The 21,740-nt window shown below is 41.9% G+C and overlaps 1 protein-coding gene across 1 annotated transcript in view; it reads right to left on the minus strand.

Moving 5' to 3' along the window:
* jag2b (jagged canonical Notch ligand 2b) overlaps positions 1-21,740 on the minus strand; it is a 104,691-nt gene that overhangs the window by 36,480 nt on the left and 46,471 nt on the right. The window contains 3 exon segments of the mRNA XM_034162075.1: positions 3,340-3,470; positions 9,119-9,179; positions 10,456-10,713. Coding sequence (XP_034017966.1) covers positions 3,340-3,470; positions 9,119-9,179; positions 10,456-10,713 — 450 coding nt within the window.

Here is a 21,740-nt window from a genome sequence, read left to right on the forward strand (position 1 = left end):
GTAGCTCTAATATTAAAAGGAAGGCTGTTCCACAGTTTGGGAGCAGCTACAGAAAGCCTGACCTCACATGCTCTCCGTGATGGTGTTTACTTCAACACATCACTCAAAGCACATTTAATCATATAATCCCCAGAACAAATAGGCAAACAAACCCTGTGGCAGAGATACTTCTGCAAAATGCAATTCCTGGATACAATCAGATCTGGTTCCAATGTGGCTGTTGTCAGAGGTCAATACTCTGATCTGAATGTGTGCCCACATTAGTGCCCATGACATGGGCAACTTACACATCTATGATGGCACCTTCAATGTTGAAAGGTGCATCCAGGTTTTGGAGCAACACATGCTGCCATCCAAGCAATGTCTTTTTCAGGGACGTCCCTGCTTATTTCAGCAAGACAATGCCAAGCCACATTCTGCACGTGTTACAACAGCATGGCTTCACAGTAAAAGAGTGCGGGTACTAGACTGGCCTGCCTGCAGTCCAGACCTGTTGCCCATTGAAAATGTGTGGCGCATTATAAAACACAAAATACGACAACAGAGACCCCAGACTGTTGAACAACTGAAGTCGTACATCAAGCAAGAATGGGAAAGAATTCCACCTACAGAGCTTCAACAATTAGTGTCCTCAGTTCTCAAACGCTTAGAGTGTTGTTAGAAGGAAAGGTGATGTAACACTGGGGATGGGTATCAATAAGATTTTATCAATATCAATACCATTATCGATTCTGCTTGTCGATCCGATTCCTTACCGATTCCCTTATCGATACCTCTTGTGAATTTTTTGTGTACTAAAAGTAGGCTTTTCAGATTTTCTTTGTCAGCAGGTCAAAGAGCTTTTTCTTATCGTGCACCCGCTCTGTGGAATGGTCTTCCTGCGACCGTGAGGCAGTCGGAGTCCGTGGACATTTTTAAGTCAAGACTTAAACCCTATTTTTATTCTTTCATAGTTTTTATTTTTCTATCTGTTTTATTCTTGTACTTCTGTTTTTAATTATGTATTTGAATTTTTAAATTTTTATTTATTTAAATTTTTTATGTTGAACTGTTCTATGTGAGGCAGGCACCTTGAGATGGCTTTTGTTGTTATTTGGCGCTTTATAAGCCGATTAAATTGAACTTGAACAACATTTTATTAAGTCTTAAAGTAAATAAATATGAAATTGGTCACTGGATCCCTAAAGTTTGGACATAATAAACATGGTGGATCCTTGATCTCTGGACATAAATAGGAATAAACAAAATCTGTAGTTATTGTCAAAAACATTTCCTTACAGACATTATTGGCATGAATGTCTTTCCATACCTCTGAGCTGAGCTCTTGCAGCTGCTGTGCTGCACGTCAGGATGTAATTTATAAAGAATGCAGGATGTCTTATTTTGGGAGGGGAAAAAAACCAAACCATTTTAGTCGATTATAGTTCACTGTCTGTATTACGTTTGTAAGAAGTGTCATTTTATTTAAAGCGGAAATTCATTTTGAAGTTATTAATTCCGACCGGACTCTGTCTTGGCAGAGAGCCGTGCAGCGTTTGGAGCTGTGCCAATGGAATGAGGATGATTCTCGTTTCTTGACTGCAACAAGACAAGAGTCCCAGTTAGTGACTTTAATCCACACAAAAGTGACTCACGATATTTTAATGGCCTTGAGAGGGGTTAAGAAGCGGACTTGCCGTTTCTGAAGAGCAGCGAATCAGAGAACCAACGAGCTAGTAGATCAAAGCATTGCTTCAATGGTTCATGCTTCAAAGTGGTGTCGCACTGCAGAAACTGTTGATTACAGAGCCGCTGTAGGGTCTGTAATCAACGGAAAGGAATGATCATTTTCTCGACAAACACCCTCAAAAACAACGGCAGCTCTGAAGGACCGATGAGGGAATCGTTAAGCAAAAAGGCTATTGATATCGGTGGATCGAATCAAAAGAATCGGTTCTCGATACCCAACCCTATGTAACACAGTGGTAAACATACCACTGTCCCAGCTTTTTTGAAACATGTTGCAGGCATCCATTTCAAAATGAGCAAATATTTCCACAAAAAGAATAAAGTTTATCAGTTTGAACATTAAATATCTTGTCTTTGTGGTGTATTCAGTTGAACATAGGTTGAAGAGGATTTGCAAATCACTGTATTCTGTTTTTATTTACATTTTACACAACGTCCCAACTTCATTGAAATTGAGGTTGTACACACAGACAGCACATTTCAAGCAAGGCCTCCTACCTGACAGCTACAAGAGAAGTGCCAGGAGCAGAACATCAATCTCTTCTCTACCTGCATCGATTTGACTGAGGCCTTTGATACAGTTTGTTGAGAGGGCCTTTCGAGAATCATGGCCAAGTATGGATGTCCCAGAAAGTTCATCGCCATCATACGACAACTACACAATGGCAAGCTGGCAAGTGTCCAGGACAAGGGAGAGACCTCTGATCCTTTCTCTGTCTCAAACGGAGTGAAACAGGTTCATGTCCTTGCTCCCACCTTCTTCAGCCTCATGTTCTTAGCCATGCTGACAGATGCCTTCAGGGACGCTGACAAAGGCATTGGCATCAGGTATTGGATTGGTGGTTCCGTCTTCATCCTCAGGAGGCTTAAAGCGGAAACAATGGTTTTGACAGACACCATCAATGACTTCCTGTTTGCTGCCACAGATGTTCGCGTGCAATACAGCAATGGCAAGTTCTTTGATGCCTACAACAACTTTGGCATTTCCATCAGCAGTAAGAAGACTGAGGTAAAGCATCAGCCAGCTCCAGGAAAGCCATACGATGAACCCAACATCACCATCAACGGGCAGCAACTGAACGCGGGGGACAAGGTCACATACCTTGGCAGCACACTCTTCACAAATGCCATCATTGATGATGAAGTTAATGCCAGACTCACTAAAGTGAGCACCGCCTCTGGCAGACTGCACAAGAACTTTAAAACACGAGAGGAATCACCACAGAGACAAAGCTCAAGGTGTGCCGGGCTGTTCTCGCCACACTGCTCTGTGGCTGTGAAACATGGACAGCTTCGTACCTAAATTAGGATTAAGTGAGCTTCAAGTTGGCCAGCTTCCATCCCCTCTCATTTCAGTCAAACGCACAAACACAATCCCTAATTTTACCACAGCACATAATCAAGACGAAAGCAACTGGTGGCAAACAAACATTAATACTCGTGATGAAAGAACAGCATCATATTTGTGGCACTGTGTGTAAATTCTTTGTTTTTAATGTTTCTCAGCTCACTCATCTAATAGTCACTCATGATACACGACCAGCGATGGCTTGAGGAGACCTGCGGAGGTGAAGAAATATATATATTTTTTTTTAAATATTCTTTTCATACCTTTATCACACAGAAGGCCACCCCAGTTCCTCTCACAGTTACACTGCCAGCGACTGTTGCAGGTTCCATGGACACATCCAGGATAAAGCACACATTCATCACAGAATTGGCCCTGCCAGCCGTAGTTACACCTGCCAAACACAGACGGCGAAACATCAATCATTTCCACTTTCTAATCCCTCGAGCACTCAAGAGTGCCCGAATTCTTTCACCAGTTCATAATTCTTTGAGTTCACACAAAAATGTACAAACACGACAGGTACAACAGACCGAGCTTCAGCTTTCCGAAGCTTGAGTTCGTTAGAGCGTCACCTACAAGGATCCGAAGAACCCATGATGTCCTTCTGGAGTGATTTTCCTTTTGTATTTCAACATAGTCCTGCTAGTGGTCCACCTCTCCTACCAGCAAGACCTGGGTTGTATTTTCTATCTATTTTTGATGTTTTTTGCAGCAAAGTTCAGGCATCTGCATGGAGACAAATTCACCTTAATACTTTCACAGCAACTACAAGTTTCCTGCAGAAATTCCACCTCTGCTCAAAGCAGAGAAAATTCACCATCGATGCTTCTGAATATTTCAAAGTGGGAATATATGCACGCCACAACACATTCCTGCAGGAATCCCTGCTATGGCCACAGCGCACAGTGAGGAAAGTGGAAGCTTCAAGTAGAAGCATGTTAGAAAGACGAATTTCCTTTTGTGCAAGTTTTCATGTTTGATTCAACATGTTTGCATCTCAGAGCCTGATATTACTCGGAAATGCTGATGAGCCCTGTTCCTTCGGCTCCGTGTGACACGGAGACGTGAGTGCCAACATTTTGCAGCGGTGTAAACTTCCACTGCAGCCTGTGGGATTAATATTTCAGTATTTCTTTGCATGCGATTTGCATATAAATTCCCAAGTGAAAAGCTGTCAAATACATGACTGTAAAGTGGTCAATACAAAACAAGAGATCTGTGTGCCAGATAGTTATACCACCACCACCCCGCATGCGCACACGCACACCTCTGCTGTAGTAGGTGCTAACACACATCATCTGGCTTGTACAGCAAAAATGTACATTACATAAGATAGAGATTTATTAATGCCTTTGGAAGAATCCCTCAGTGAAATTTGAGGTTCCAGCAGCATTGTATGGCAGCACACAGGGTAAGAAGCACACAGAGTTAAAAAATAAATAAATAAATAAAACTGCAAATATAAATACCAGACATACTGATCACTACTGGTTTACTGGCTACCACTGTTCCTCTCCTTCATGTCCTCTGGCTTCCTGTACATGAGTAAGTTAGTTCAGCCCACCCAAGTTATACAGACGATAACTCAATAAGTAATAAATCCTTTCATTGTGTATGTCTCCATTTTAAAAAGGACATATAACAAGGACAAACTGATTAAAATCTGGTCAACTGTGATGCACCAGGTCAATATACAGTGGGGAAAATAAGTATTTGATCCCCTGTCAGTTTTTAGGGTTTTCCACCTACAGTAATTTTTACCGTAGGTACACTTCAACTGTGAGAGACAGAATCTAAAAAAAAAAAATCCAGTAAATCATTGTATGATTTTTAAAAAATTAATTTGCATTTTATTGCATAAAATAAGTATCTGACCACCTAGAAAAACAGCTTAACAAATGGTACAGAAACATTTGTCTGCCATTACAGAGGTCAGACCTTTCCTGTAGTTTTTGACCAAGTTTTCACACACTGCAGCAGGGATTTTGGTCACCTCCTCCATACAGATCTTCTCCAGATCTTTCAGGTTTGGAGTTTCAGCTCCTTCCAAAGATTTTCTATTGAGTTCAGGTCTGGAGACTGGCCAGGCCACTCCAGGACCTTGAAATGCTTCTTACGGAGCCCCTCCTTAGTTGCCCTGGCTGTGTGTTTGGGGTCAACTGTCAGCCATGACCCATCTTCAGTGCTCTTACTGAGGGAAGGAGGTTGTTTGCCAAAATCTCGCAATACATGACCCCGTCCATCCTCCCTTCAATATGGTGCAGTTGTCCTGTCCCCTTTGCAGAAGAGCACCCCCAGAGTATGATGTTTCCACCCCCATGCTTCACAGTTGGGATGGTTTTCTTGGGGTTGTTCTCATCCTCTAAACATGGTAAGTGAAGTTGATCCCAAAAAGCTCTATTTTGGTCTCATCTGACCACATGACCTTCTCCCATGCCTCCTCTGGATCATCCAGATGGTCACTGTTGAACTTCAACCAGGCCTGGACATGTGCTGGCTTGAGCAGGGGGACCTTGCTGCCCTGCAGGATTTTAAACCATGACAGCATCATGTGTTACTAATGTAATCTTTGTGACTGTGGTCCCAGCTCTCTTCAGGTCATTGACCAGGTCCTCCTGTGTAGTTCTGAGCTTTCTCAGAATCATCCTTACCCCACAAAGTGAGATCTTGCATGGAATCCCAGACCGAGGGAGATTGACAGTCATCTTGTGTTTCTTCCACTTTCTAATAAATAATAACACAAAAGTTGCTTTCCTGTTGTCCTGTAGTCCATCCCAGCCTTGTGCAGGTCTACAGTTTTGTCCCTGGTGTCCTTAGACAGCTCTTTGGTGGACAGGTTGGAGTGTGATTGATTGAGTGTGTGAACAGGTGTCTTATACAGGTAACAAATTCAAACAGGTGCAACTAATACAGGTAAAGAGTGCAGAATAAGAGGGCTTCTTAAAGAAAAATTAACAGGTCTGTAAGAGACAGAATTCTTGCTGGTTGGTCGGTGTTTAAATATTTATTTCATGCAATAACACGCAAATTAATTATTTAAAAATCAAAATACAATGTGATTTTCTGGATTTGTTTTTAGATTCTGTCTCACAGTTGAAGTGTACCTACGACCAAAATTACAGACCTCTGCATTCTTGTAGGTGGGAAAACCTGCAAAACTGACAGGGGATGAAATACTTATTTTCCCCACTGTATATACAGCTACACTAAAATACGAAATATACGAAAGAGTAAAACTGAGCCTGATAATCAAGAAATGGGGTAAAATTTAACGAAATGGAGCAGACTTACCCAGACTGACTCCAAATATGATTAAATATGATTCAATTAAGTACTTTTATTTTATTATTGTTAAGCGAAATGGAGATAAATGGGGACTGACAGTAACAAAATGGGGGTAAAATGTAGCAAAATGGAGCAGACTGACTCCAAAATATTTTTTATTAAGTACTTTTATTAAATTTTTTTGCGAAATGGGGACTGATAACAAAATGGGGTAAAACATTACGAAATGGAGCAGACTGACCCACTGACTGAAGTTTCATCTCTTGAACGCCAAATGGCACACCTGCCCCTACTAAATGTACTGAGTGCATGTCACAAAAAACAAAAGCCAAACATTAAATAAAAGTACTTATTTGGAGTCGGTCTGGTTCACTGTGCTCCATTTCATTACATTTTACTCCAATTTTGTGCTTATCAGTCCCCATATATATATATATATATATATATATATATATATATATATATATAGTAATTTTGCTTAACCTGGGTAATACCTGGTTCAATTATCTCCCCTCAAAGGCATTAGAGCAGAATCCAATATTGTTCTTGCACAGCTTTATACGGTGTGACAGAACTATGTAACACTTCAGTGACATCCAAGAGGAGGTGCGCAGAAGATGCTCATTACCTCCAAACTCAATTCAATCAGGGATCCTCAAAGGCCAAAGAGACTAAAATGAGCCATCAGGCGTGGAAATGTCTAATATTTTCTCTTGCGTCACATCCAAAGGCCTCCTGCCAACTAATCTTAGTGGAGGGTGACATTCCAGGGCAGGAGGGGTTAAGAATACTTCCACCAGCTCCCCTGTTTGGGTTGGAGTCTGGCGGTCCGGGTGGCGTGGCAGTTCTCGCAGTGATTAGCCGGAGACGAATGTGTACGTGCCGCACGCCTGCTCTGCTATTCCAAGGCCGCGGTGTCGTCGAGCCAGCTGTCTTGTCAGTCGACTGCTATTTTGAGTCAGTGGTCTCCTGCAGACGGCACCGCTGTCTCTCGAGGAGACGAGGACTCTGAACGTCTCTGCTGGACTCGGGGGGGTGGGTCCATACAGCCACACACGATCAGCCGCAGTGGGACTGACAACCACTACAGTAACAACATTCATCCTTGCATCATCTGCTTTACAATCTTAAAACAGATAAATAAAACTGTCAAGTTTTACAACATTAAAGGATGTGCTATGATTTAGTTCTCGCCTATACAGTCACCACGATGAGTAACTCCTTACGGATGTAGGTGTGCCGCTTCATCTTACCTGAGTCTAACATCTGCACGGTGACTGCACGCCAAGGTTGCAAAACCTTCAGCGGAGAAAGGCGTGTTACTCCGCTTGGCCATGTGAGCCTCTGAAAATGTCAGAACAGGCCTAATGCGTGCTAATAAAACCATCACTGCACTGGTATGCAACAGCTATTGTGGCGTGTCTAAAGCCATGCCAACCCGGGCAAATCATTACAAAGCCCACGGAGCTGTGACGAAATAAAGGCAACAAAATGCCAGAGATTTAATTCCAGCTTTCTATAACCACAGGCGTAAAAGTCAAGCCAGTGCAGGAAAATGAAAATTCTCAGATATCAAATGAACGGACTCCGCTTACATCTGGATATTTTCATTTGAGAACAAACAAAGTACTGAAAAAAAATTCAGCTCACAGTCACCCGTTATGACCAGTCAAGGTGTGGACTCAGGTGCGGGACTTACATCCCGCTCCTAAGACAAGGTAGCCAGAAACTGAACCATTACTTAATTTTGTAGGTAGTGGAGAACTAGCTCTAGCACCTGGGCCGTGGGAACTGAGGTACTTTTCTGTGTTTTCACTCTGTCAACTGGAGTAATGCTGCAAAGTGCTGATCAATGTTGTACGTGGACACATTTCCGACAACAAGTCAACCATTCCTCGATCCTTTTTTTCCCCTCAAATAAAAATAAGTAAGAAACACTTTCCCATTTGGGCTGCAGACAATGATGACGGGATGTACCGTATCCTGGACGTGTGGACCTCTGGGGCCATTCTACGTCACTTTATCACACTGCCATTATCATGAGGGAAACACACACAAGGATGGGATATTCTTTTCCTTTCTTGCCCTTCAAGAAGACCTGCACTGCAGGCAGTGAGGATAATGACAATTCCCTGCACGTTTACAGCTGTCAGAATCGCACATCAACAACTCCCGACCTTCAGTCGGAGCCGCAGAGAGCTGATGAGATGCTTGGTATTCCGTGAAGGATTTTGGAGGCTAAAAATACAAGTAGGCAGACAAGCTGTTGCCTTTTTCTTCTGAGCGGAGGTAGAAACACCCGCAAGGAAAGTCAAAGGCTGACAGGCAAAGGAAAAAAACAAAAAACAAACTGGCGTTACCAGTTAGCATACCCACTTTTGGCCACACAACCTTTGATGTGCATCTTCTCATCTACAAATCTGATTAATACAAGGGTTCAAATCCTACGTCAGGGGTGGCCAAGTTCGGTCCTCGAGAGCCACATTACTGACACTCTTAGTTGTCTCCCTGCTCCAACACACCTGAATCCAATGAAAGACTCGTTAGCAGACTTTTAATGAGCCTTTCATTGGATTCAGGTGTGTTGGAGCAGGGAGACAACTAAGTGTCAGTAATGTGGCTCTCGAGGACCGAACTTGGCCACCCCTGTCCTACGTCAAACTGAGCCACTCGTTCCAAGCGGCATGTCCAATAAATACCACAGTAATCAATAAAGAGTCACGCCTTCGATCACGATTGTCCTGTTAATCTTACTTGCATTCTCCGGGAGTCGAACAGCCACCGTGCACTAGGTTGCAGCCTTGCTTGCAGATTGCTAAGGGGGTTGGGGGGTTGGGAGGACATAATAAAAATTAGAGGGACAAAGCACAACAATAAATGTTGCCTCAGAAAACATTCCACTTGCTTTAGTTTGTTCAAATACAAAAGCATGACTAGAGATGTGTTTGTGTCTAACAAGGTAACAGGATTGGAGAGTTCATGGCAGCCTGAGCTGACGAGACGTTACAGCCACCACGTCCCCAACACTTAACCCCCGCCCTTTTAACAACACAGCCTTTTGCTCTCGACTTCAAAGCTCAGTCAGGTATAAAAAAAAACAATAAAAAAAAACTGATGCTCCTCCTATGGGAACCCTTTTACAGGTTCACAGACAGCAATAATAAAAACACATGCCAATAATTAGAGTATACTCCAAAAATACACAAAAAACTCAAATTAAAGAGCTGATGAGACAAAAAAAATAAATAAAAGGTGCGACACGTGTGAAAATACAGTAACTTACTTACCTATTCAATTCAAGCCATGTCAAACAAACATGGCAACATTTTGGTCTGTTGACCTTCAATTTGCCAACTTCTGACCGTTGGGTTTCAACTGTGGAACTGCACTGCTTTGGTTTAGCCCCACAAACAAATATTAGAAAGGTCCATCCTTTCAAAGACTTAATTCAGAATATGTCAGGGAAATACCAATTTCATTACTCCACCAAATAAGGAGGTGATGGACCAGCAGTCTTTCTAGGTGGGTGCCAATAGGACAGAGTGGTTCTGTAGGGTAGTGGCTGGGGGGGGGGGGGGGGGGGGGGGGGGGGGGGGACATTCAGCACTTGTACATCTGTCAGGAGTTTCTGTTCAGGCCTGTCAGCACTCCTGACCCAGGTCTTGAGCTGCTTGATCTCAAGATGTTACTCAATACACGAGAGCAAACTAAACCTGCTGTTCACAAACCTGCTGTTTTCTTGTTTGTTGCTGCAGGCAGCAGTGAAACCTGCAAAGCTTCCACTGATAATTTGCTTGAGTGCACTTCAAAAACAAAAGTATGACAATGTGCAGCTCTGCTGTTGACATGGTAATGGAGTTAAATGTCAAAACTGCCTTTAATTTGGCTTTCACTGGCCTGACCATCCTGCCTGTCCAGGGTATACCCTGCCTCTTGCCCTATGACCAATGGGATAGGCTCCAGCTCCCCCGTGACCCTTAACTGGAATCAGCAGGTATAGAAAATGAATGAATGTCCTGACCATCAGACAAACAAGACAAGGTAACTGGTTAAATATGTTTAAGCTATCGGCTGACATGCCATCAACGTACCCGTCCTGCAGTCATGGCCCATCCAGCCCTTCAGACAGACTCTGTTCCCCGACTGCTCACAGCGATAGTGGCCAAAGTAGTCATCGCGAGGAACGCACAGCTTATTGCACTTGTTGCCGTAGTAGTTTTCATCACAGCGTACTCTGATCCGATAGATGAGACGAGCCACTGGACCATCGTGCAGGATGTTCTGCCACTGGTCACCGGGGTTGATCATACCAGCGTGAGTGCTGCGTTCAATCAGCAGCTCCTCCTCATCTGAAACAAAAAACAGACATTAAACAAACATTAGGCCTTGGGCCAGACTCTTGCCAGTGGACGTGTCACTACCACCCAAAGTGACAAAACCTTTCAGATGGCATTTTGGTCTCCTATGTATAAAAGGGACTTTGTGGGGCGGACGTATGATATCCATCTCAAGGTGCTAACTACATCCAGGTAGAGGTCAATGAAGGACTACAGATGGGTCAAAATTTAAAAATGCTCCAATCATATTGACAAATATACCACATTATTTGTCTCTTGATAAAGATTCCAAAAAAAAAAAAAAGGCACAACTTGGATCATTTGTGACAGAATTTTATAGAATGTGGTAAAACCAGCAAAAATGGTGGCAAAGGTCAATTTAAGTATAAACAGGGTCAAAAGTTAAAGTCGCTCCAATTTTGTTAAAGTAATGCAAATTTCTGGTTGAGCTAAAAAGGAACAGTTTGCGCCATCAGTTATGCTTGCTCATCACGTAATGGGGTCACATACGTCACAGAATCCAACTGACGTTGACTTTATTTGACTAATACTTTGCAGACAAAGCATTCAACAAGTCCAAACTATTTATTAATCCTAATAGCGTGATAATAGTAATTGGTCATTCATGCCAGTACTTTAAAGAACTGGGGGAACTAGCTTTTGACTCCTGCACAAACTGAAATGGACCTTTGTCACCATTTTTAACCCCAAAGAAATCAGTCATAGTCCAAACTATACCTTTCTGGAATCTTTATGGCCACACAAATCATGTGGTACACTTTAATATGATTAGTACATTTTTAAACCAATCCACCTTGGGTTGGTTTGCCATATTTTTTTCCAGTCCCTCTTGTAGCTAGGTGATCAAAACACCATATCAAAGATTTGCCACCTTGGGTAGTAATGACCAACCTACCTTGCCAACAGATTAAAATGGCAGAAAAATCCCAGTAAGGCATCATAAAAAAAAAAACATTTTGTTCTGATTTGACCATTGGGGGAAAACATTTAAAACAACAACAAAACCCTACTTGAATGATGTACCATCACAGCAGTGCATTTACAGTCATGATGACATCACATTCCTTGTGTTTGTGGGAGTGGTCTTCTGAAGAATGTGAATTTAAAATTCACTGCCTGCAAATTGATTCATTTTCTGGTGGCGCCATAAAGTGTGTGTGTGTGTGTGGGGGGGGATGCTGCTGCTTGGAGCGTTTGCCACACTACAGAGGGAAAGCAATCGTTATCACAGCGGGATCGAAGCAGCCAAACAATCTCTGTGGAAATCAGGGCTCTGTGATTTCCTTTTCTTGGTGGCTTTGGGCCGCCAAGCGCCACAGACATTTTTTGAGAGTTAATGGACACGCACACACAAAAATAGATGGAAACACCTTCCTGTGCCGAGGGCTGACACAATGCCAGACAGAATTAAGCAACAATAACAGAAATAAACCCCGGCAGTTGCTCGATAGAGAACAATGGGCTCCAGACCCAAGCCAGGCTCTGCTAAATCAATGTCTAAACAGTGAGACCAGCCGTCCAGTCCACTCGACTTCCTGTTCGATAAACAAGGAAAACAGCCGGCTGCCTTTCCTGAGGATGCGGGGGGAATGGGAAGAGATGCACGTTGGAGGAAATGATGCTGAACGACAAGAATCTCACTGACAGAGCAATGCAGCTTTGACTTCTTACGTAGGACACGATACCGGTGCTGAGTCAGACCAGAGGACACATTCAGCAACACTCACACCTACAGTCAGGCCCATATGTATTTGGACAGTGTCCATTTTTGACATCAAGAGTTTTGAAATCATCTCGTTCCTGAGATATGATCATTAATGCATTTATGACCTTGTACTATGAGTCAACGGTCCATTCAGCTGATCCACGGAGCTTGATTGTAATTGTTCTTTGGGTTTTGAAGACATCACCACCAACAGACAGAACACAGTCATTAGAGTTGCCTCCTTCCACTTCTGTGAGGATACACACTGATCTGTGACCTCTCTTTGATGCAACAACTCAAATAGTAGTGGCAGTTTTTCATTCTTCATAATTTATAGTAGTAATAAATACTGTAATGTAGGGAAAAAAAAGAGCAAAGCGTGGCATATGCCATCGCTTGTACATTAAGTTGGTATTTAAAGCAGGTAAAGGTTGAGTAAGGTTTTTAAAGTAGGTATAGTGATAAAGTCGGGGCATCATTTCTATAGAAAAGACTGGTGCTTTAAAGATGGTGTACTGGTATCTCAAAAAATGGGCACTTTACAACTGGTGTGTGGCGTAATGACATGCAGATTCAAAAGAACACATCTAAAGACATGCAGGTTAGGTGAACTGGAAACTTTCTAATTGTCCAGGTCTTCCTTATAAAAGAGATCTTAATCTCAATGGGACTAACCTGGTGTCATTAAAAGATTAAACTGTATGCTCCCCAATATACCATCAAGAATTATTTTCAATCAGATGAGGTTCTTTATTTAATGTGCGAAAAATAAAATCAAGAAGACGTCTGGAGTAGCTGCATTCAATGACAGAGGATAGTCATTGTTGAAAGGAACCTTCCTCCAACTCACCAAAAAATGGTTTCAAACAAACAAGGTTTTTTTTTGTTTTGTTTTTAAGTTATTGTGCCAAAATGAAACTCAAGGTGCCACCTATGGCAGCCATACTGGATAACAGATAACCCCCAAGAAATGTTTCCTGTCACACAAAGTAATCTTTACTTATTGTACAGAAACAATAAATAAGGTACCACATGTGGCAGCCATATTGGGTAAGAGATGACAGCCATTTTTGAAAGAAAACAACAAGGTGCCACGTGTGGTGGCCATGTTGGGTAAGAGATGATAGGCATTTTCAAAAGAACCTTCCTCAAGCCTCCTCAATACATCACCAAGAAATGGTTTCAAATAGATGAAGCATTCATTACTTATTGTGTGGAAAGACAAAGCTTACAGATAAACAGAGGGGGTGAAAACAATGTCTTACAACTGCAGTGAAATGTGCAGGCATTGAAAGTAATTTTGTTTAAAAAAAAGACACTGAAAATCAAGCACAGAAGTAAAATATTAACTTTATTCTGAGATCATCAATTTGCAGCAGAGGTCACAACATCACACCTGGAATAACTGGTGACATGACTAAATGAGATGGTACAGTCACCGTATTGGACGTTATAGTAGATCAGTGCAGCTTCATGTAAAGACAAATTAGAAGAGTCCAAGATGCGGAAAGAGGCAGCGACATTCGTCCAATCACACACATACATCTACAGGATGATGTCAACATCTATTTATTGTCCATTGTCTGCTACTGGATGGTTTGATGTGGACAAAACAGGATGTCATGACCTCAAACAGGAGCAGCTTTGCACTAGAGTTGACAGATATTCAAGCACAGGATTGCATGACAAACAGCTGCGGGGAATCATCCAAAATGCCGACGTATCCACAGATCAAAGCTTTGTCCACACGATGGGTCGTTGTTCATTCAGACTGGGATAGTGGACAGATAGAAAGAAGAGACTGGAGTCCGCCAGGCGGACACAGTCAAAGGAAAACAGGAAACAGCTGTCCGGCCAGTGCAGCCACCAAGAAACAAGCCCGCCTTTCTTCTGTCTTGGGTGGTTATGACGCTACACGGTGATTTCAGATGACTGTAAAAGCACCAATTCTAACACTCCGGCAATCAAATAAATCACCCCCCCAAAACAAGATAATGTGATCAAATTTACAATCAACAACAATACGCTTTTGGATATTTATACTTTATATGGATGGACAAGTAGACAAGACTGAGAACATCTTCAGCTTTTAGCCTGCACACTAAAAAGTAGAAATATTTCCTACTGTAAGAAGAAAGCTCTGGAAACAAGGAGCTTGGGGAAGAGAGAGAGAAAAAAAAGATCAATGACCTGCCAGAAGTAGGTGAAATATTCACATATAGATGTATGCAGATCATACGAAGGTCTACAGCAAAGGTCTCAAACTGATTCCAAAACAGGCCAAGAAGGTGCAGGTTTTCTTTGCAACCACCAACCCCACCAGGTGATTTCACTGATTAAAATCACTTTGAGCTGATGGAATCAGTTAATACAAAAAAAAAACAAAACAAAAACAAACAACAACAACAAAAAAAAAAACAAGAAGAAAAGTGTGAACAATGACTCACGGACTTGTTGAATGATGTCCAGGAGCTGCGTCTCTCAACTTCCACTGAAGTCCTCACAGACAATGCAAACAAAAATAAATCCTGATTGCCTCAAACACATTCTCCACACAGGTGGAGCACGCCACCCCTGCATGCACAGGGGTTGTTGCAGGCCTGGCAGCATTAGATATATTTCCACTGCGGCACTCGGAAAAAATAAAAAATAAATAAATAGACAAATACAATAGCATCCACAGCCAAACAGGATGCATCCAGCGTGCATGCACAGTTGGACTGCATGTGTTCCATAGATGACGCCACTCCTCCATGGCTAGACAGGACGCACGGGCACCGTTATCCTAAAGAAGTGCGCCAATAAAAATTCAGTTTAATCCATAATGTAGGGTATCAGTTAAAGCTCACCAACCCAGTGTAGAGAAGCTTAAATCTTCGACTGGACTGGGTTCCTTGACGCGAAGACGTTTCGCTTCAAATCGCAAAAGCTACCCTCAGCAAGAATTTTAGCAGAGGAAGCTTCTGCGATTTGAAGCGAAACGTTCTTGCGTCAAGGAACTCAGTCCAGTCGAAGATTCAAGCTTCTCTACTATGGAAACCACCTGGACAACTGAGAGCCTTCACAGAAACTCACAAACCCAGGATATAAGACCACTGTCAGCAACTGTCACAGAAGCAGCTGATCGGTGAGGCTGCATATCATAATCAATAGTCTAGTAAGACTCCGCCCCTTTTAAAATCATCAGATCTGCAGTGATCTCATATATCACCTTTTGGCAGCCTCAATGGACGGAAATCAGTCACAGCGACACAGAACTTTAACCCCTGCATTTTGCGCTCACTGTGAACAGAAAGTGAACAAGGCAAATAAAATTCAAGACCCATCAGAAGATCATAAGTCCACCTAGACACACTCGTGTTTAAGAACTTGATGTCACTAGTACATTCACATTAAGAGCACAGAAATGATGCTTGGTGCCCCATATACAGGAAGATAGTCAACTGTTAGAGAACATCCAACACCATGCTACTAGATTAGTTCCAGCAATCAAGTGCCATCCATATGCTAAAACACTTGCTAAACAAGGATCGTCAAGTCTGTATTATTGAGATGTACAAGCACATGGCACTGTAGCTGCAGGCTACTGTAGGTTAAAACAGACTGGACTAACAGAAGAGGGCACCAGTTCAAGCTGAGGAAGGACAGGGCCCTCAAAATGACAAAGTTACAGTGTTTGAGCAACATAGAAACTGACATATGTAACACGTTACCCGCCAAGTCTGTAGATGCACCATCTCTGAATGCCTTGAAAGCGAGACTCAAACACTGGCAACAGTACAAATATAGCCTGTGCCCACTACATGAAGCTCACAGGCTGACAAGTTCATTATTATTTAGGCCAGGACCTGACACAGGCTACTAGAGTAACCATAATCCGTATCGGATAAGGAAGCAAGAGAGCAACAGTGCACGAAAAGTGACTATGAAAGTGAAATCAAGTCATCATCTAAAGCTGAGGATACAGCTGACATTTTTTTTTTAATTAAAAGGTTCAAGTTGTGCCGATACTTAAGACAACAGCAAAACCACAACAACATTACAGACAAATAAAAAGTGCTTGATGATTATGTCAAACAATAAAAAAAAGACAAACAACAAACTCCAAATTAATTTCTGCACATAGAAGACATTGAACAGGCTGAAAATCCCCCGACTACTTCAAAGCTCCATGTTTTAGTATTTTATAAAGCACTGCACCCGGTGGCCAAGAAACAAAAAGATGAGCGGAATCGAATACTCTACGGGTGTCAAGACTGTAACAACATACACAGGAGTTTGAATGTTTATGATAAGAAATAAGTTAAGACTCTCTCCTTGTGATCTAGACACATTTGGTTGTATTGCACAAAAGCCACAGGGTTAGGATGTGTGTGGGTGAACACTTACCGTTGGTGTGTGTGGTGTTGTCCCAGTCCCAGGCTTCTACAATCAGTGTGTACGACCGCTACAAGCAGACAGAGAAAGAGAGAGAGAAACACAATAACAAGTCAGAGAATTTAGCACAAGAACATCCATTTCCACATCTTAAACTCAAAACATTTTGTTCATTTCTTCACCGCGCTGCCTAGTACATGATACATTAGTTATGTAATCGACTATTTGCGCCGATTCGCAAACAAATGATGTGCAGATATTTCAGACATATGACGTCCAAGTCAAGTAAGGTAACTGAGACGACCCTCTCCCCGGCCAGCTGAAGGTGTGTCAAGGCCAACTGGGATCTATACTCCCATAGCGTATTCAGGATCTTTCAAAGCCTGGAACGCCTCCAGAAAACAAGGGGTCGAATCAGACGCCCCCAATGCCGCCTGACTAACGTCAAAGCAGTTGTATTCGGAGCTCCCTGCCTCACCATGCAAAGAAAACAATTCTCACCAATTCTTTGAGTCAATACCAAATATTTGTACCACGGAAGAAAGGTAATGAAGATCATCATATTATTACTCAGCTCCCTCTTCACAACCTTTCTCAGCAATGCCTTGATTGATGCCAATACCACCCTAACCTAACTGTTGACTTTGGGTGACACTTGTGCACAAGACATCACTTGACAATGGCATTCACATCGCCTGGTACTCAGCCTTTGAGGTCAAGGGACATCTGGGAAGCGCTTTCTGAGTCATGAGGTCGCTGGACAGAGGTGTTTGGTGATGCCTTTGCCTATCCATGAGAAAGAAAGTTCATGTCTTTAGGGTCCTGGTGGCTTCTGTTTTTACTGAGACCTGGACACTAACCAGTGACCAAAGGCAACAAAGGGATGTCTTTGGCACGAGGAGTCTTCAGAGAATTGTTGGGTACTGCTGTATTGATGGCATGGAAAACAAAAGGTTACTTAGAGACTCTGATAAGAAGTATCAAATAGTGAGGAAACATCAGCTCGGGTTTTTTGGTCATATGGTGCTTTTTTCTGGTCATATAGTGCTTTTTTCTGGCTAAGATCCATGATGCTGGTGCAGATGTTGAGGTTGTTGGTGGCTGATGCAGACCAAGCCAAGAAGCAGCTCAAGACAGGTCATGGTGCTAATTTCACACCCAAAACTAAAGGCTCATGAACATATGACAAAGGAAATAACTTTGGACCAAATGTAGAAAGAAGAAGAAAAAAAGACTTTCAGGAAAATTAGTTAAATGATTGCAACAAATATTTAGGTGAACAAGGAAAGAAATGCATGTGGAAAAGCCATTAGAAATTTTTGAATAACCTGAAAAGTGACTCCTTTGGGCAGGGTTCTTATCTGCATTTTTCCTCACAAAATGTGCAAATCCAATTTTCCACATAGTGGAATAGAAGTTAAAAACATTCTCCAGCCTCAGTTTCATCTTTGTTCCCTTCTGTACAGCTGTTTGTCCATGGAGACGCATGTCATTTAACACTTTTTATACATGAGGAAATCATGCCTGCTTCACAGACCCTTCAAATTATCTGCTGTTGAAGTACAGTGAAGGACTTTAAAACATCCTCTCAGGGGTGGGCGATATTGCCTAAAAATTATTGCACAATATTTGAAGGAAATCTGTGATAAATAAAAATGAAATGCTGGCACCATATTTGTGAAACGAAGTGAGAGAACACATGCACTGAGTTAGCAATTAAATTGTGTTTAATTGATCCAACATGATCAGTCACAAAAATGCCTTTCCTGGGCCAAATTCCAAATCGAGACAGCCCTAGATTTAATCACCACATACATCAGCACCACAATACTTGCCCAGACAGACAACTGACATTAACAGACCACACACACACACACACATTCAACTTAGCTGGTCGCTGCATTATTATGTCAGCGACATTAATCCAGTAACTATGTTTACAATGTAGCCAACACTCTCCTCGCGAGTCGCCACTGCAGAAGCAGCCAATAAATTTGAACATTCACTGTATATATCTTTCTACTCACCTAATGTGGAATGAAACCCAGCTATTAATATCACAATGACACTTCTTTAAAAATATATAATCATGTAAAAATGTACACCGGTATGAGAGCCCGACCGATATTATCGCCCGACCGATATTATCGGCCGATATAAGCCCTTTTCACAGTACTTACTATCGGCCGAAATTTTGCCGATAGAACACCGAAAATTTCTCATAAACAGAACAGTTACTGAAATAATGTTTGTGTCGGCAATATAAAATGTCCTTGCACCGTTTGTCCAGTAGATGGAGCTCTGACTCCATTCAACTGAGAGCTGCTCACACCCCTGCTTAAATGTGTTCATCACCGACCACCTTAGTTTGCCGTCACACTGCACTGATCGGCTGACAAAAGCACACAAGTAAGCTTATAAGGAAGTTACTTGTAATAACTTTGCGATTACATTCACCCCACATTTCTCCCGTTTCAGTTCAACTCAGTTTGATTAACTCAGTTTATGTAGTAATGTGTCAAATGTGCTTCATTGCATCGGTCACGCTTTTTATTAAGCCCACTTTGTGTAGACCTTATTTCTAGCATGGAAAACTTTCGTTTACTGCTAAGAGGTTAAAACATTCAAATTCACTGGTCGTCCGGAAGGGTTCTGGGAATTATTGCCGTTCGCCATTAACCCTCTGGGGCTGACATCGTAACATACGATGGCTGGGACCAAGCTTTACTAAATTGTAAATAACTTTTAAATGATATGAGATAGAAACTAACATTTTTTTGTTGAAAAGTTAACTCCGCAGACTTTTGATTCGACGTTGGCCATCTTGGTACTCCTCATAGAAGATGTGTGATGACGTGTGCAATGTGAGTGTCCAATCGGAATTGGTTCTCTGTCACATGGTTTTCCAAAATCCAATCGTAGGGCAGATTTACCTCACGTGACATGGCAAAGATCATTTTCAGGAGTGATATCTTACTAGTTGGCCCGTCTGAATAGCCCCCTAACTGCTCCAATTGCATTTTTTGCATTTTTTGAACTTGAAAATTCTTCTCTGTTATAAGTTAATCAATATGAGGACAAAGCTTCAGCTTTTATCTCATACCTTTTTTGTTAAGGGTCCAAAAAAGAACATTAAAAAAAAATAATAATAAATAATAATAATAATAATATCGGCTGATTATCGGCTATCGGCAAGTCAGCCGATTTATCGATTATCTGCATTTTTTTCATCCAAATATCGTTATTGGCATCGGCCTCAAAAATCCATCAGTCTGGCTCTAACCAGCATACTGACAAGGAGTTCGTGTACATTTCTAACATGCATAATATGGCACAGCCCTCTGGAAATGACTCAGCGGTGACAGCAGGTACACAATAATGCATGCTACAAGATATATTTGCAAACTCTGTAACCCTTGTTGTACTACTGAGCTTTTCATTACGACTACAACCCATCTGATGTACCACCACAGTCTCACCCCTTACCAAAAAATAGTACTGATAAGTATATAAAAACTAAACTGGAAGTATACTTGAAACATACTTGCATGTACTACTTTTTGGTAAGGGACATTACCATTAACGTATTACCCATAAACATTTTCCATTGAGGATGCTAAAAGGATAAATACAAAATAAATAAATAAATACTGACAGTTGTCAGTAATAACTGCAATGTGCTCATAATACTAGAGTAGAAGAAGCCAGATGATGCAAAAATCAATTCCAAAGCTACTACAGAGGCTCAAGTGGAACTTGGCCCCATACTCAGAGGTGTGCTTCTGTTACACTCCCAATGAAACCCAATGATTCAGCGATGTGAGAGTAAGACAGGAAAAGTGCAAACTGTTGGAAGATGCCAACAGAAGCCGGAAGACTGAGAAGAGGTCATGGAAAGACAGCACTTAGGCCTGGTGATGAAACTATCACGATTATTAATCACGATACAGTTTAAGTCGAGGATGGTAACGTTTGGTGAGAGAGACGTGAAAGAGACCGTGGAGGTGAAGTCCCATCTTTGAAAGCAGGATAAGGAAAAAAGTACAGACTAGGGATGCACGATCCACAATTTTCCACTTCTGATCCGAGCCCGATACCTTAATTTGGATATCTGCCGATACTGATACTAGTCCAATACCAGAGCTCTGTTTGCATTAATATTATTATTATCATCATTACTGTTGATTTTATGAGGATTTTCTTAAAAAGAAAAACCTGAAAGTTCAGCTACAATTTGCCAGAAGGTGCAACCAAGGTGCAAGCCTAGATTTGATGTTTTGGTGAAAGAATTAAGTACTTTTATAACCTTATTTTTATAGGCTTAAAGAGCAAAGACAGCACTCTGTCTGTCTCTCCTCAATTTCAATGGTGCTTTATTGATATCAGAAACATATGTTTACATTGTCAAAGCAAGAGTAAAAATTTAAATTTAAGTCCTCTCTCTCCCTCTTGCTGTTTTCCTGCTGAGCGGACGCCGCCAACCAATCCCCATCTCGTTTTTCTAATTAGTCAACACCAGCGGAAATCACACAGAGTTTAATATTGTCAAAGTTAAACAGAAGAACCACTTTTTGTAGGCTGGACTGAGCAGCAAAAGCAGCAGACACGCCGTCAACGAAATGAATGAAGACAGCACGTGGGCTGCTTCCTGGTGCATAACGGTCTTGACCCCTGCCACCTTTACACGGGGACTTCAACAAACTCCAAATAACAACAGCAACACAGCAGGTGACTTAACGTTCTCACTTCCCAAAATATGAACTCACACCCTCACTTTACAAACCGTTACACAACTTTGGACTGGACTTTTTAAATTGCTTACATTGATCCAGCAAAAGAATTCTGCACAGCTGACTTTAGTTTTGACTAGCTACGTGCACGCACACAGACGCTAACTACGCATCACAGGAGTAATGTAACTGGTGTCCAGCAGGCT

This window comes from Thalassophryne amazonica, chromosome 21, assembly GCF_902500255.1.
Source record: "Thalassophryne amazonica chromosome 21, fThaAma1.1, whole genome shotgun sequence".
NCBI classification, from domain to species: Eukaryota; Metazoa; Chordata; class Actinopteri; order Batrachoidiformes; family Batrachoididae; genus Thalassophryne; species Thalassophryne amazonica.